Raw genomic sequence first — 16,022 nt, forward strand, 5'->3', positions numbered from 1 at the left:
ACCCGGGACAGGTAATGAGCGGCAACGTGCCCTACCTGTTCACGAACTCACTAGGACCAGGATCAGCTGTGCAGCACGTGGGGATCCCGGGGCAAGTAACGAGCGGCAGAGTGTCCTACTTGTTCGCGAACTCACTGGGGCAGCACGTGGGATACCTGGTGTAAGACCAGGAGTCATGCCAGACACAAGTGAAGGGCATACGGCAAGTCACCTTGCCAATCCCGGTTTACCGGCAGGATCAGGGGGACAGGCTGTTACCCCAGCCACCCCCAACCGTCTCTGATTCTCCGGAGGGGACCCGCGTCTCCACAGCGGTGAGCGACCACGTGCGAGGGGAATCAGGCCCAGCATGTGCCTACCCACTAGCTATCGAACCACAAGCTGAGGCTCAGCCAGGTACTGAGGCCAGACAAGCTTGAGCTGGATCCCAGAACCCCCAGTGCGAGCATGCATTTCGGCCGGTGGTATAGGTGTTTTTTAAAGTACGCAGGGGTAGAGGGAGCGTCAGAGGAGGAAATGCTGATGCTACTGCTGGCTCAGCTGGGAGATCGTCTGTACTCTTTAATTCAGGACGCCAAGTCATACTGGGAAGCAATGAACACTCAGCAAAGACATTATAATAGGGGGCACAGTGAGCTGCACTTCAGGCACAGACTCATGACCAGGTCGCAGCAAGCATGGGAGTCTGTTAGAGACTTTATACTCGCGCTAAAGGATTTGGTGAGGGCTTGCAATTTTAAGACAATATCTGCCCAAGAGTATGCAGATGACCTGGTGAGGGACAGAATCGTAGCTGGGGTCAGGTCAACAGAGATAAGACAGAGGCTGTTCGAAAAGGGGACAGTGAGGCTAAATGAGGCTGAAACCATTGCGGAGGCTCTGGAGGACTCTAGGAGGGAGCTAGAGTAGTACACTGAGCTGGACTCATGGGCCACTTACAAGGAGAGGTGCATGGGTGAACAAGGGCAACATTCCGTAACAATTGTCTCATTAGACCGTTCCAAGTGCGTTTTTTGCGGGCAGCTAAAGTACCCCAGAGCCCACTGTCCAGCTAAGGAGAAGGACTGCTCAAGGTGTGGAAAGGTGCATTATGCTAAAATATGCAGAAGCCAGAAGGCTCCCGCCAAAGCCCTCTCTCATGCAAATGAGAGGTGGGAAAGATCTTCTCCTTCCCCCACAGGCAAGACAAAGCAGAGTTCCATGTACTGTCAACCATCTTGGGACACCGGGCAGAGGACACAGCGACCAGATGACGGCTTCAGTGCCGAGTACTACGATCGAGGGTGGGATGAAAGCTCCTATCAGAATGGAGGAAGCACCAAGCTGGCCTCATTATGACTGAATCAGGCAAGTCCGCAAGACCTATTGGATGCGACCGTTAGTATTAAGGTTAACGGGCTACTGTAAATTGTTTGGTGGATAGTGAGAGTACAGAGAGCTTTATAGATCAAGAGTTGGTAGAACACCTCGCATTAAAAATGTACCCCAGTGACCAACAGATCCTAATGGCATCTAACAACCATGTGACTAAGGGCAACCACTTCTGCAGGGTGCAAGGAAGTGTTACTGCAACCTCATGGCCCTGAACATAGAGCCCCCCCCCACCCTTTTTCATGCACCTCCATGCCTGACTGCACCCCGGTGGCCACCAAGAGCAGGAGATACAGCCCAAAAGACAGGGAGTTTATTGGTGCAGAAGTCCGTAGACTCCTGCAGGAGAACATTATAGAAAAGAGTTCCAGCCCCTGGAGAGCACAAGTAGTGGTAGTGAAGACCGGGGAGAAGAGGCGTATGGTTGTAGACTACAGTCAGACCATCAACAAATTCATGCAGCTGGATGCATACCCGCTTCCGCGTCTCGCGGACATGGTAAACAGCATTGCCCAGTACAAAGTGTTCTCCACTATCAACCTCAAGGCAATGTACCACCAGTTGCCCATTAGAAAGAGCTATAGGATATGCACAGTGTTAGAAGTGAACAGCAGGTTGTACCAGTTCCTCCACCTCCCCTTTGGTATCACCAACTGGGTATCCCTGTTCCAGCGGGAGATGGACCGCATAGTGGACGAGTACCACTTAAAGGCAATGTTCTCGTACCTGGACAACATTACAATCTGCGGCCACTAACAAGCTGACCATGATGCTAAACTTCAACATTTTCATCAGGCAGCAAAGGACCACAATCTAACGTACAATAAGGATAAATGTGTCTTTAGCACCAGGAAGTTAGTGATCCTGGGCTAAGTGGTGCAAAACGGGGAAATCAGTCCGCATGCACCCACTGCTAGACCTCCCCATCCCTCATTCTCAAAAGACATTAAAGAGGTGTCTGGGGCTGTTTGCATACTATGCACAGTGGGTCTCTAATTACGCTGACAGGGCCCGCCCACTCATAAAGGCCTCAACTTTTCCCCTCAGCCCTGCTGCTATCAAAGCCTTCAAAGAGATTAGAGATCTGATCGCGAAGGCAACCCTGTGATCCATTGGCGAGACAGTCCCTTTTCAGATAGAGACCAACACCTCAGACGTGGCATTGGTTGCCACCCTGAATCAAGAGGGGCGGCTGGTGGCCTTTTTCTCGTGGACCCTCCAGGGATCCAAGGTAAGACACTTGGCAGTGGAGAAGGAGGCCCAGGCCATTGTGGAAGCACCGCCTGTAAACACTTCACCCTTGTCATGGACCAACGATCCGTGGCATTCATGTTCGATAACCAGAACAGGGGGAAGATAACAGGGGGAAGAATGATAAAATCTTGCACTGGAGGATAGAATTGTCAATGTACAGCTACGACATCCTATATTGTCCAGGGAGGCAAAATGAGCCCTCAGACGCATTGTCCAGGGGCACTTGCACAGCTCTTAATCACATGTCCCAGTTGCAGAGCTTGCACAACGAGCTGGGCCACCCAGGAGTCGTGAGGCTTTTCCACTTTGTCAGGGCCCAAAACTTCCCATTCTCAGTGGAATATGTACAGATGGTAAGCAGGGGTTGCTCCACCTGTGTGGAGTGTAAACCGCAGTTCCACCGGCCAGACAGCATTTTCTTAATAAAAGCTACCAGGCCTTTCGAGCGGCTTAGCCTTGACTTCAAAGTCCTGGTCCCATCCTACAAGAGGAACATCTATTTCCTAAACGCTATCAATGAGTACTCACGGTTCCCCTGTCACTGCAGCCACAGTAATAAAGTGCCTGCAATCTATATTCAGTTTGTGTGGGTACCCTAGCTATATACACACAGATAGGGGTGCTTCCTTCATGAGCACTGAGGTCCAACAGTATCTCAGGGATAGAGGCATCGCGACCAATCTCATTACAAGTTATAAACATAGGGGGAACGGGCAGGCAGAAAGGGAAAACGCCACCAGCTGGAAGATGGTTCTGCTAACTCTCAAAGCAAAGGACCTACCAGTAGCAAAGTGGCAAGATGTGTTATCAGAGGCTCTGCGCTCCATATGTTCTTTATTGTGTACCGCCACTAACGTGACACCACATGACTGTATCTTTTCTTTCCCGAGGAAAGCCGCGACAGGCACCATGCTGCTTAGCTGGCTGATATCGCTGGGACTGGCCTTCCTCTGCAAGCATTGCCGATGCCACAGGATGGATCCGCTGGTGGAGCCTGTGGAAGTGAGGCACGCGAACCCTCATTACTCCTACATCGCGTTTGAGGATGGACGGGAGGACTTGGTGGTCACCAGAGACCTCTCACTGGCAGGAGATGTGGGCGGCCCAAAAGAACTACAGACCCCTACAGATTGGCAGGACGGGAAGGCAGACAATGCAGGAGCACCACAGGCTCTGGAGGATCAGCAGGAAGGAACCATGGTCGATGCGGGAGGGTTGCGGACCCCCACGGAGCAACATGAAGAGTGGCAGACGAACACACCTCCACGGGCAGCAATCCCTGCACCCACGCACCATACCCTTGCCCAGGGCCAGGACCCCCAGGCCCTGGCACCACCCACCTCCCCTGCCCCGTCCTCTCAAAGGTCCAGAAGGAAGAGGAAACAGCGTCAAATACTGGACTTATGAACAGGTGCAAAGAGACATAGGGGGTGGGGGGAGGGAAGGTCAGTTACAATTTTTTAAGGGGGGGGATGAATTGATGGTATGTCATGCATGATGTCATTACACCACTAGGTCACCAGGTGGCTCATCTGGTGACCTTGTATATAAGCCCGGGGTATGGGGGGGGAGAGGAGGTCCCTTCCCCTTCATTCTGGCCAAGGCTTGTACAGAAGCAAGACCAAGGCTGTATACCAGTCTATTAAAACTAGTGTTTCACTGTACTCTGCCTCGTGTGGTTTGATGCTAGTAGCCTACACTCACTGTGCAGGATCAGGCCAATCACCCTAATAGTTCCATGCTCCTCACCTTCTTTTTCTTCATATAACCCCATCAGCATAACCTTCTATGTTTCCTTTATTTAGGCAACATGGGCATTGATGGCAGTTAATCCCCATCACCAACTGCCTGCTGAACACACATGTCCTGCCAGATGCTTTTATTCCAGAGGGTAATGGAGAAGCAAGATCATTGGCGGATCTGGAATCAAGCACGGGGTGGATTGAATGCAGATTTCTTCCTCAAAGGACACGGGTTTCTACAACAATGTAGAAACTCCCTGGTTAACAGAACGAATACCAGCTTTTAGTTTAATTACTTGATTTACATTGCAAACTGTCATGGTGAGATTCAAATGCATATTTCAGATCTATAGCCTGGCCTATTGGATACCTGTTTCCCTCCCCTTAAGTATGGAGGAGCTGGTCATCTCATCTATTCCCACCAGGAACTCTACTGCCCTGACACTCTGAGTAAAGGAGTCTCTCCCAAATTTCATATCGGATTGATTAGTGACAAGAAATTATTACGTTTTCTATTCTGGGTTTGTCCGCAGGTTAAAAAATCTGTTTTATGTCAAATTCTGTCAACCTCAAAATTCTGATAGGTAATTCCTGTCCTTCCTGGAGAAATCAGCCATGACCTCTGCAGCCTTTCCTTCTGGTATGAACCTCACATAGTTCTGGCATAATTTGAGTTAGCTGGTTTGCACTTTTATAAATGCCTCTGTGTTCTTTTCATAATGCAAGACAGAACTTTGGTCTGAGCTGAGCTGAGGATTACCTGACCACTTCGAAGGACATCAATGTGGGGAGAGCTCTCAAGTTTTTGTTAAATCACTTCCCCCTCACCTGTGTCCTCTGGTTACTGATTCCCCTACCCTGGGGAAAAGCTGCTGCGGTTTCCATACCCCACATACAACTAGTGAGAAGGCATTGTATTCTAATCACGGTCTTGACTGGAGTCTCCAACTGGCTGTTAGTAAGAATAAAGTTCTCAGTCATTTAACGTAAGGGTAAACGACATCTTGAAAACATTTACTGCATAATTGTTCCCACTGTTAGTATAAACAAACTTTAGGTACATTAATGGACTATGCTCAAGTTATTTATTTCAGGGTTAGACATTTCAAGAGTAATGTAGAAAACAAAGACATTCTTTTATGCACAATTTACTGAAAGATACAATTTAGATTTCTGATGAAAAAGAACAACTACTCTTGGAAGAAACAGATCATGCAACTCCAACATGTTTTCCTTCATTTCGACTGAATATTTACCCTTCACTGCCATTCCTTGAATCCTGTGCAAAGAACAAAGTTTTGGAGAGACTCAGTGGGTCAGGCAGCATCCATGGAGGGAAATGGACAGTCGACACATGGGGATGAAATGCTGCTTCACAGGAGTGAGAAGAGTTGGGACCCAAAACCTTGACTGTCCATTTCCCTCTGTGGACGCTGTCTGATCCACTGAGTCCCTCCAGCACCTTGTGTCATGCTCTAGATTCCAGTAGCTACTGCTTCTCGTGGCTCCTCGAATCCCAGAACTGCCCACCCCATTCCCCACTCTTCTGCTCTCACCGTTGCTCCTCCTTCCACAGCAACTACCATAGATTTCTCCTCACCATTACTTTCAACCTGGCCTTCCTGATGGGTGATCTCCATTCACTTCCAGCACAATGCCAGCACTTTCGACCACTGTTCTCCTTGGTTTCACTTCCATCTCCCTCAGTGCCACAGGAGGCGTAACACCTCTCCTCTTAACCCTCCCCCCCCTTCCCACCCTCCAAGATCCCAAACACTCCTTTGGGGTGAAACAATGGCAATTCATTCATTTCAGAAGTATTGAACTGTCAAACTGCTGAAATAAATGACTCGAGCACAGTCCATTAACGTAACTAATGTTCGTTTATACTAACAGTGGGAACAATTATGCAGTAAATGCATTCAAGATGTAGTTTAATGACTCAACATTTTATTCTTTCTAACAGCTAACATCCTTACTAACAAGCTCGCATTGCTGTCCATTCTGTCTCGAGGAGACTACACAGGTTGGGGACCACCTCTTCACTTTGATTCTCCTTTTCCCCTCCCTCTCTGTCCTCTCGTACCCCCTGACTATTCCAACCACGTTTGATGGAGCACATTCAGTAGCCATCTGGACAGCTCTGCACTTCCACTTAACAATCCTCCACATCCACCTTCGGTTTTGACACAGCCCTCCTCTGTCATTCCATTTAACCATGGGCTGTCACCTTCAATGAACCTCTCCTGCCATCCATTCCCCACCCATGCCTCCCCAACAGATGTCCTTTTAAAACTGTACTTGCTGTAAACCTGCTTCGTCTTTAAAGCCTTTGGGGCCTGGATAGAGTGGACAGCAAGCTTCTTTCTGCTGGGCCGACAATAGCCAATAGCAGAGGACATCTGTTTAAGGTGAGTGGAGGAAAGTTTAGGGGAGATGTCTGAGTTGGTTGTTTTTTTAAACAGTGTGGCTGGAATGCATTGCCGGGGTGGTGATGGTGGCTGCTACAATAGGGACATTTAAAAGATTCTTAGATAGGCACATTGATGTAAGAAAAATAGAGGGCCACGTGTGCGAGGTGGGGAAGTATTAGATTGTTGTGGAGTAGGTTAACATTGGTTGGTACAATATCATGAACTGTGCTGGAACTTTCTATGTTCTGAACACTTTTCCACTCTGACAAACAATCCAATTGAGCCATTAACTCTGTCTTCACTTCTTCAAATCCTGAGCACTTCCATTTTTTTCCTATTTTATCTCCAGAATCTGGATACCACATAAAAGCAAGCTTCTCTCTGTATCTCGGTACACGTGACAATAAACTAAACTCTAAGAATCACTCGATTGCACAATGTATGTGACTTAAACCTCAGAAAAGTCAACTCTTTTACAATGAGCCCTCATTATTAGCTTTGCCTACACCCTATCCAGAAAATCCTCATCAACGAATCATGGATGGTTTGCTCTTTGGAATTATTATTTTAACCCATGGTTCACAAGGATATCTTTTCCGCTAATTTTAGTTGAGTAAAAGCATTTTATTGCCTGCATCAGTCGGTACACTTAATACTGGTGGAAAATCTATTTCAATGGTAAATCTTTGCAATGCATGGATAAGATGATGTAATTGAATTTGTTATTATTGGCACAGAGCCACGTGGCCCTCCTGCACAAAGAAACGGAAGGAAGGAAGGCTGAGAGATAATATTGACCTCTTGTGGTTTAGTTACACAAGCATGATGGTGGAAGGTAAACAATTCTGACAAGGAGTGTGTGCACAACCAGACAGAGCAAGGAAGGTAGTTGGGAAAGTGGCCAACACATTAAAGGACCTATTCCTCCCTGGTCACTCTCTCCTCTCCCCCTCCTGGCAGAAGGAAGGTACACAGGATTGAAAACACAAGCCCCCTGATTCAAGGATTCTCACCAGGAAAAGATTATGCCACTGCACAGAATTAAACTGTATTTACCGTAAGACCCTGCATTGTATTTTCATACTTTGCTCTACGCCCTGCAATATTTGTCTTTTTGTAACACTGTTACATTACAATTTGTTATTATTTCACTACCTGTCATATGAGCTGACTTCCTTGGATAGCACACAAAGCTAAGCTTGTTGTTGTTCACTGGTACACAGGAAAACAAATGATTCAATTCAAATTGTGCTGCAGATTCAAGCCAGCGTCTCTCATCAGGAATACTATGAGGAGCGAAGGAAAGAGAAGGGGGCATGTGGACAAAGTACAGGGGTGCATGAACTCCCCATTGGCCAAGAGATAGTTATTACAAAGGTTCCAATGTGACAATTAAAACTGTGGCAAAGAAAGGCTCTTTTGTTTGTATTTATTCAAGCACAAGGGTAAAAATGTTTAAAGGTTACTATTATTGTCACACAATAATGCATTGAAAATGTAATATACATGATATACTTCAATGTTTGTCTCCCGTAATGGAAACAAAGAGTGGCCGTGAGCATCACCCGGTGCCCTAAAGAATGGGAGAAAGAGAAGCAAAAGAGTGTCCCCAGGAAGCCTTCAGCACCTGAGGTCTTTGGGGAGTCCTTTTTGCCCTCAGCACCCTCTTGAATTGAATTGGGTCAATGGCACTTCTTGCATTTATTGACCATGCCCCATTGTCCCAGAACTGAGGTGAAGAGTCATTCACTATGATGGACATGGCATCATACAAGGGTAGATGAAGGACGGCAGATCTCCTCCCTTGAAGAAGGTATGTGCGCACTGGATATTACAACAACATGATTGCCTGCCAGAAGACAGAGATTCTGGAGACTCAGATATGACTATGATGGTTGCCTGCTCCTAAAACGTTGACAGCCATTATGTTGCCTACATCACTTTGACTGCAAATAATTTCAAGGCCAAAGCAACAGCCATTGGTTTCTAACAGCTGGCTCTTTAGCCAATGGCATAGAGCACTTCAGTTGCTTGAAAACTGCCGTGACATCCATTTTTCTTCTTATCTTGTGTAACAATATAACTATTTGGGGAGAATTTATAAGATTTAGAGTAGGTCACATACATTTTAAAACAGATCTTGTTTGAAAGACTGAAGAATTCATATTGCAGGATCTCTGGAGAATGTAAGCACCTTTCACAAGTAGGTGTTAATTGAACTGACCTCATAAAATGCTTGACCATTGTCTTGCTGGAATCATGCCTGTCAATCAGTACCCTTTCTGCAAAGTGCTCACAGAAAGGTCAATTCTGGATTGTTTACCAAAGATAACAACTTGAGAAGAAGAAAGAACTCCTGTTGTTTGCTGGAGAAGGTGGGGGTTTTACAAGACATGAGTCACATGCTCTCTTTGGAGTTTCAGTTAGAAGAGAGAAACAGTTGAGTTAAAAGCTCAGTCAGTCAGTCAGTATGTGGGATACTGACAAGTAACTGAAAAGTGCAATCCAGGGAAAACTGTTTGAAACGGATTAAAGCAAGTTCCAGAGCAGTAGATGGCTGGAAGTGCTATCTGTCTGATGTTTCTCTTGAAATAGAGGAAGGAATGGAACTCTGTGGTAACTTGAAGAAAGAGGTTACCATCTGGAAGACCCTGATGGGGCAAGTTTCATCAGCGAGACCCTGAGGTGACTAATGGTGTGTACCTCAGTTGTGGAAATCCTGGAGCAACAAATATCTCTCACTGCAAACCCTACAAGAACTTTCCTGAGCGGTAAACATTTACCTTTCAAGCACCAAGCCTGGTGAACTTTATATATGTTAAATTCTGTGCACAGTATGGTGATTGCCTGCAACCAGAGAACTTGGAAGAAGGAGAAGTGAGATTGTACTGTCAACCAAAGAACTTTTCTTGAATTTACACACACACACATTACATACATGTGCACTTAGAATTAGAAGGGGGTAATTTGGGTTAGTATAGAGTATAGTATAAGAATAGAGTTAAGTTAAAGTTTGATTCTATTTTCATGTTTGAAGTTGATTAAAAATAACTTTTGTTTTGAAAGCCACTTGTCTTGGTGAGTGTATGTTGCTGCTAGGCTTTGGGGTCCTTTGTGCTCGTAACACTTTCTTTTCAAACAAATGTCACCCTGTTGAAAATAGGGTGGCGCTTTTAGTGTAGCAGTTAGCACAACACCATTGCAGTGCCAGTGACCTGAGTTCAAATCCAACACTGTCTGTCAAGAGTTGGTACATTTTCCTACATCTGTGTGGACTTCCTTTGATGCTCTGGTTTCCTCCCACTGTTAATTGAGGTATTTTTGAGTAGCATGGGCTTGTGGACTGGAATGGATTGTTACATGGTGTATGTCTCAATTAAAACAATTCAGAGACATCTTGAAAAAACCTTCAGCTAGAATCTAAAATCGATGCACTTGAATCATCTTCTAATAGTGTCCTCTGCACTGTCAGGTATTGAAGAGGGACCTCTGAAGCAAATCCCTCACAGAGTTACATAACAATAGAGAATGAAGAAGAGAAGTCAAGATCCTCATGTACATCTTGTGAGTTTAATGATCCAAATGCAACAGGCTTTGACACACCTTCACATTCACCATGGCTAATGTTAGTGTGGAATATTACTTGTACAGAGATATGGTTCGCCAACAGCACAGATGAATTGCCCGCAAGATGGGAGTGAAAGCATCAATGACAAATAATATATACTGTATGCAGAACTCCTAACAGATCAATTGTTAGGTATTTCGAACAAACCCAACAGAAAATGCAAGAACAACTCAGCAGGTCAGGAAGCATCTGCAGGGAGAAAGAAACAGAAGTAACTGTTCAGGGCTGGGACCTTTTGTCAGGTCGGGCCTTTTTTCATGACTGATAAGAGACTCAGGCCTGAAATATTAATTCTGGTTCTTTTCTTAATTGCAGATGCACCATGTTTCCAGCATTTTCTGTTTTTATTTCTGACTTTTATGAGTGAATTTGGAATATCACCTGGCCACAATGTCTTATTAGTGGAAAGTTTTTTTAAGTAATTCAACAGTATATATTATTGGCAATAACTGACACTGGTGACTGTCCTCAAGGTAGGCTGACCCCAATGAATCACTTGATTTGTTCTAACAATTCATGATATTGAATTTATGGCCTTGAGCTCAGTCTCATGTGTCGATTATTGGGCAACTGATCTATATTTTGAGCTCAGCACTCTGAATTGTCAATTTAGTTACACAAAAGCTAAACCAATAAACCGATAAAATGGAGAGAGAAAAATCCCCTGAGCTCTGCCATTCAACAGATAACCAAGTTAATGCAAGTCTGTACCCAGCTCAAAACATTTTATGGCTCCATTATAGCAGAAAGTAGAGCAGTTTTGGACTGATGAAAGGATATCATTCGGGCAGACCACTACTTGCTGATTGGGGGAAAAAGTTCCAAGGGATCATTCATTGTCTTTTGCAATAATTTTCAAGGGATTATTTCAACTTCGGCCCGTCTCCACTCAAAGGAAGCTGGGAGACATTAACCAAAGCACGTTACTCAAGATCAAACCAGATTTGGAATTTCAGATCAGATAATAAAAAATTCCAACATACTTTGAATTGGACCCTATATGGAACATGCTACATGAAGTTTCAAATGTGGCAAGGATTGGATCTGCCCGTATGTCAAATATTAAAGTTAATGCTTAATTATTTCCAGCTTGAAGACGATGAATGTGATTAAGGACGAAGGCATGCAAACCCTCAAAGTCAGCTGATAGGGTCGCTGACCTTTTCACCTTATGAATGGCCTGGTCACCTTACTGTACCTGTTAATACTGCATCGATTCCTTGGAGAGTTCCTTACTGAAACCCGCCAATTCGGGCCTAGTGTTGCATACAGCCGATTCCTGTTTGCAAATTCAAACATGAGTCCCACAGTCTGCACAATTCCCCATAGGACTAACACACACAAAACACAAGTCATGGTAACCAAGCCAAATTCAATACTGCTGCACACTGAATGCCCCATGGAACTGCTATTGACCGAAGAGGGGGAAATGAGACAGTTTAACGCACCTTGCCCCTGAGGGATATACCCTTGCAAGGCAGCACACAAATGTGGATGGTGCTTTTGTCTTGGCTGGTGAAAAACCCTTTCATGTGTCAATCTGTTCAGGTCCACAGGTTGCTCATTTGTGCAGTGATGCCTGTGGATTACATTCCAGCATCAACTCAATGGGAAGGGAGAACCACACAAAAATAATCTGCAAAAAACAATCTAAGCCTTTGTTGTCAAGCAATATCACACCTTGAAACAGTTATTCATGCTGTTGGATAAAATTCCTCATGCACAATTTTAAGGATGTTAAATTGATCAGTGAATTCCTTCAAGCAATGGGTAAATGAACCTTGTATAGCGCTATCGATCAACCACATTAGACTGAGAGTTGTGATTAATAGGCTTTAATCACCTTAACACATCAACACATCTCACATGTTGGTGGTCCGGTTCCAAGGCAGGTACTGAGGGAAGAGTTTAGGCAATAACAGCCTTTATAGGGATTTCCGGGAGGGAGGAGTCACAGGTTCAGGGGGTGGGCCAATACCTACATTCAGTGGTTGCACTTGCATGAATGCATCTAATATTTTTTACAGGGTAACTTGATACCTTGCCTGAGTTCAGATTGGCTTGATCACTCCTAGAGTTTCACTGATGGTGACGATGTGGAGAAATTTCACCCTGTTAGGGTCCCCTGATTATTTTCCCAAACTACAACTGGCCGTTTAATGGTCAGTGTGGTGAAAATACTTAGGTTTCTATTTCTTGTGGAGTACAAGGAATTCAAAGTCCTTAAGTAAAGTGGGTTTTATTCTAGAAATTCAATGTTTATCTTAATGTCGACAAACCATCATGCAAAAGGAAAACCTTGCAAAGATAAGCAGGTTGTTAAAAGTCAATGGGTTCAGTTACAGTGCCACTCACCTCTCTAATCCTGAGGAGTGTTCTTCACTAAACTCCGAGCTTTCACTGCTCCCTGGAAGAAATATTACAAATATAAATTGGGAGAGCGAATGAATTGTAGAAATCAAATAACCCTCTTAAAATGATTGAAAAAATCTAAATGATATTCCTAACTAGCAAGATCAATTCAAGAGCCACACGGGTGATTGTAGACACTGGAATCTGGAGCAACAAACCATCTGCCGGAGGAACTCAGTGGGTCAAGCAGCATCCATGGGGGAAAAGGAATGGAATTTTTTTTTAAAAGGACTGGCTTATTCAGATTCACATAAAGGGGAGCTCCTTTTCTCAGAGAATGGTGAATCTTTGGAATTCTTCACCTCAGATTATATTTACTGCAACGATTGACAAATAATTGATGTAATAAATGGGTGTTTTTTATAGGCTTCCCAGTAGGAACAGGGATATCGAGGAGCAGATGGGGAAATAGATTCTGGAAAGGAGTAATAATAAGAGTTGTTGTGATGGGAGATTTTCATTTCCCAAATGTTGATTGGCATCTTCCTAGAGCAAAGGGTTTAAATGGTGTGGAGTTTGTTAGGTGTGTTCAGGAAGGTTTCTTTGACACAAGATGTAGATAAACCTACAAGAGGAGAGACTATTCTTGATTTGGTATTGGGAAATGAACCAGGTCAGGTGCCAGATCTCTCAGTGGGAGAGCATTTTGGAGATAGTTATCATAAATGTATTTATTTAATATAGCATTGGAGAGAGATAGGAACTAACAAGTTAGAAAAACGTTTAATTGGAGTAAGGGGAATTATGAGGCAATCAGGCACGAAATTGGAAGCTTAAATTGGGAACAGATGTTCTCAGGGAAAAGTACAGAAGAAATGTGGCAAATGTTCAGAGGATATTTGTGTGAAGTTCTTCGCAGGTACGTTCCAATTAGACAGGGAAGTTATATTAAGGTAAAGGCTGGAATAAATCTAGTCAAGAAGAAAAGCTTACAATAGGTTCAGAGAGCCAGGTACTGTTAGTGATCTATAAGATTATAAGGCTAACAGGAAGGATCTTAAAAAGGAAATTAGGAGAGCCAGAAGGGGCCATGAGAAGGCCTTGGTGGGCAGGATTAAGGAAAACCCCAAGGTTTTCTACAAGTATGTGAAGAGCAAGAGGGTAGACGTGAAGGAATAGGACCTATCAAGTGTGACAGTGGGGAAGTGTGTATGGAACCGGAGGAAATAGGAAAGGTATTCACTATGGAAAAGGATCTTGGTGACTGTAGTGATGTCTTGGAACAGACTGAAAAACTTGAGCATGTAGATATTAAGAGAGAGGATGTGCTGGAGCTTTTGGAAAACATCAAATTGGAAAAGTTCCTGGCAATGTTCCCTCTAATTTTTAGTACAGTTTTTAGTGTGCACAAAAATCTTTTGTTGGGCAAATATTTTTTCCTGTGTCAAAAGTATGTGCACACTGAATGCCTTTGCAAATGTAAATTTGAAATGGTTTCAAGATCATTTTGGTACAGCCCATCGCTCATGGCTCATAAAACTATTTTAATATAATACAAGTGTGATTGCATTCTACATATTCAGTTAAGATTTTATTCTATATTTTGAACTACTTTGCTCAGTTTGTTGTTCCTTAAATAAAACATCAATGAGTTTTTCTTATTTTTATGTGATGCAATGTCTAAGTAAATTAATAACCTTATGTGCACAAATTAATTTCCTTTGTGCGCTGGTTGCAAAACATGTGTACGCTTGCACATGCGTACAGCTTAAAGGTAACACCGGTTGCCAGGACTTGGTCAAATAACCCAGGCTACAGTAGGAGGTGAAGGAGGAGATTGCTGAACCTCTGGCTATGATCTTTGAATCATCAATGGGGATGGGAGAGGTACCGGAGGATTGAATGGTTGCTGATGTTGTTCCTTTATTCAAGAAAGGGAGTAGAGGTATCCAGAAAATTATAGACCAGTGAGTCTAACATCAGTGGTTGATAAGTTAATGGAGAAGATTCTGAGAGCCAAGACTTATGAATGTTTGGAGAGCTATAATATGATTAGGAATAGTCAACATGGCTTTGTCAAGGGGCAGGTTGTACATAACAAGCCTGATTGAATTTTTTGATGATGTGACTAAACTCGTTGATGAAGGAAGAGCAGTAAATGTAGTGTATATGGATTTCAGCAAGCTACTTGATAAGGTAGCCCATGCAAGGCTTATTGAGAAAGTAAGGAGGCATGGAATCCAAGGGGACATTGCTTTGTGGATCCGGAATTGGCTTGTCAACAGAAGGCAAAGAATGGTTGTAGACAGATCATATTCTGCATGGAGGTCTGCGTCCAGTGGTGTGTCTCTGGGACCCTTACTCTTCGTGATTGTTATAAATGGCTTGGATGAGGAAGTGGAGGAGTGGGTTAGTACGTTTGCTGATGACACAAAGGTTGATGGTGTTGTGGATAATGTGGAGGGTTGTCAGACTTTACAGCATTGATAGGATGCAAAACTGGGCTGAGAAGTGACGGACGGAGTTCAACCCAGATAAGTGTGAAGTGGTTCAGTTTGGTAGGTCAATTATGATAGCAGACTATAGAATTAATGGTAAAACTCTTGGCAGTGTGGAAGATCAGAGGGATCTTGGGGTCCAGGTCCATAGGATGCTCAAAGCAGCTGTGCAGGTTGAGTCTGTAGTTAAGAAGGCATACGGTGTATTGGCCTTCATTAATCGTGGAATTGAATTTAGGAGCTGAGAGGTAATGTTGCAGCTATATAGGACCCTGGTCAGACCCCACTTGGAGAGCTGTGCTCAGTTCTGGTTGCTTCATTACTAGAAGGATGTGGAAGTCACCGAAAGGGTGCAGAGGAGATTTACAAGGATGTTGCTTGGATTAGGGAGTATGGCTTATGAAAACAGGCTGAGCGAACTCAGCCTTTCTCCTTGGAGCGATAGAGGATGAGAGGTGACCTGATAAAGGTGTTTAAGATAATGATGAGAGACATTGATCGTGTGGATAATCAGAGGCTTTTAACCAGGGCTGAAATGGTTGCCACAAGAGGACACAGGTTTAAAGTGCTGGGGAGTAGGTACAGAGGAGATGTCAGGGTTAAGTTGTTTTATGCAGAGAGTGGTTGGTGCGTGGAATGGCCTGCTGGCAATGGTGGTGAAGGCGGATACGATAGGGTCTTTAAAGAGATGTTTGGATAGGTACATGGAGCTTAGGAAAATAGAGAGCTATGGGATAGCCTAGTAATTTCTAAGGTAGGGACA

At 44.3% G+C, this 16,022-nt stretch overlaps 1 protein-coding gene across 4 annotated transcripts in view; it reads right to left on the bottom strand.

The window, feature by feature from the left end:
- Window positions 1-16,022, bottom strand: part of LOC138737239 (ras-specific guanine nucleotide-releasing factor RalGPS1-like) — a 647,381-nt gene that overhangs the window by 26,686 nt on the left and 604,673 nt on the right. For 2 of the 4 annotated variants that reach the window (XM_069887972.1, XM_069887962.1), the window contains 2 exons: window positions 12,765-12,816; window positions 11,608-11,688 (listed from right to left, as the gene is read on the bottom strand). In XM_069887972.1, the coding sequence (XP_069744073.1) occupies window positions 11,608-11,688; window positions 12,765-12,816 (133 nt within the window). The remainder of the gene's footprint in view (window positions 1-11,607; window positions 11,689-12,764; window positions 12,817-16,022) is intronic. The other 2 variants (XM_069887990.1, XM_069887982.1) reach the window with 1 other exon arrangement.

This window comes from Narcine bancroftii, chromosome 1, assembly GCF_036971445.1.
Source record: "Narcine bancroftii isolate sNarBan1 chromosome 1, sNarBan1.hap1, whole genome shotgun sequence".
Lineage (NCBI taxonomy): Eukaryota > Metazoa > Chordata > Chondrichthyes > Torpediniformes > Narcinidae > Narcine > Narcine bancroftii.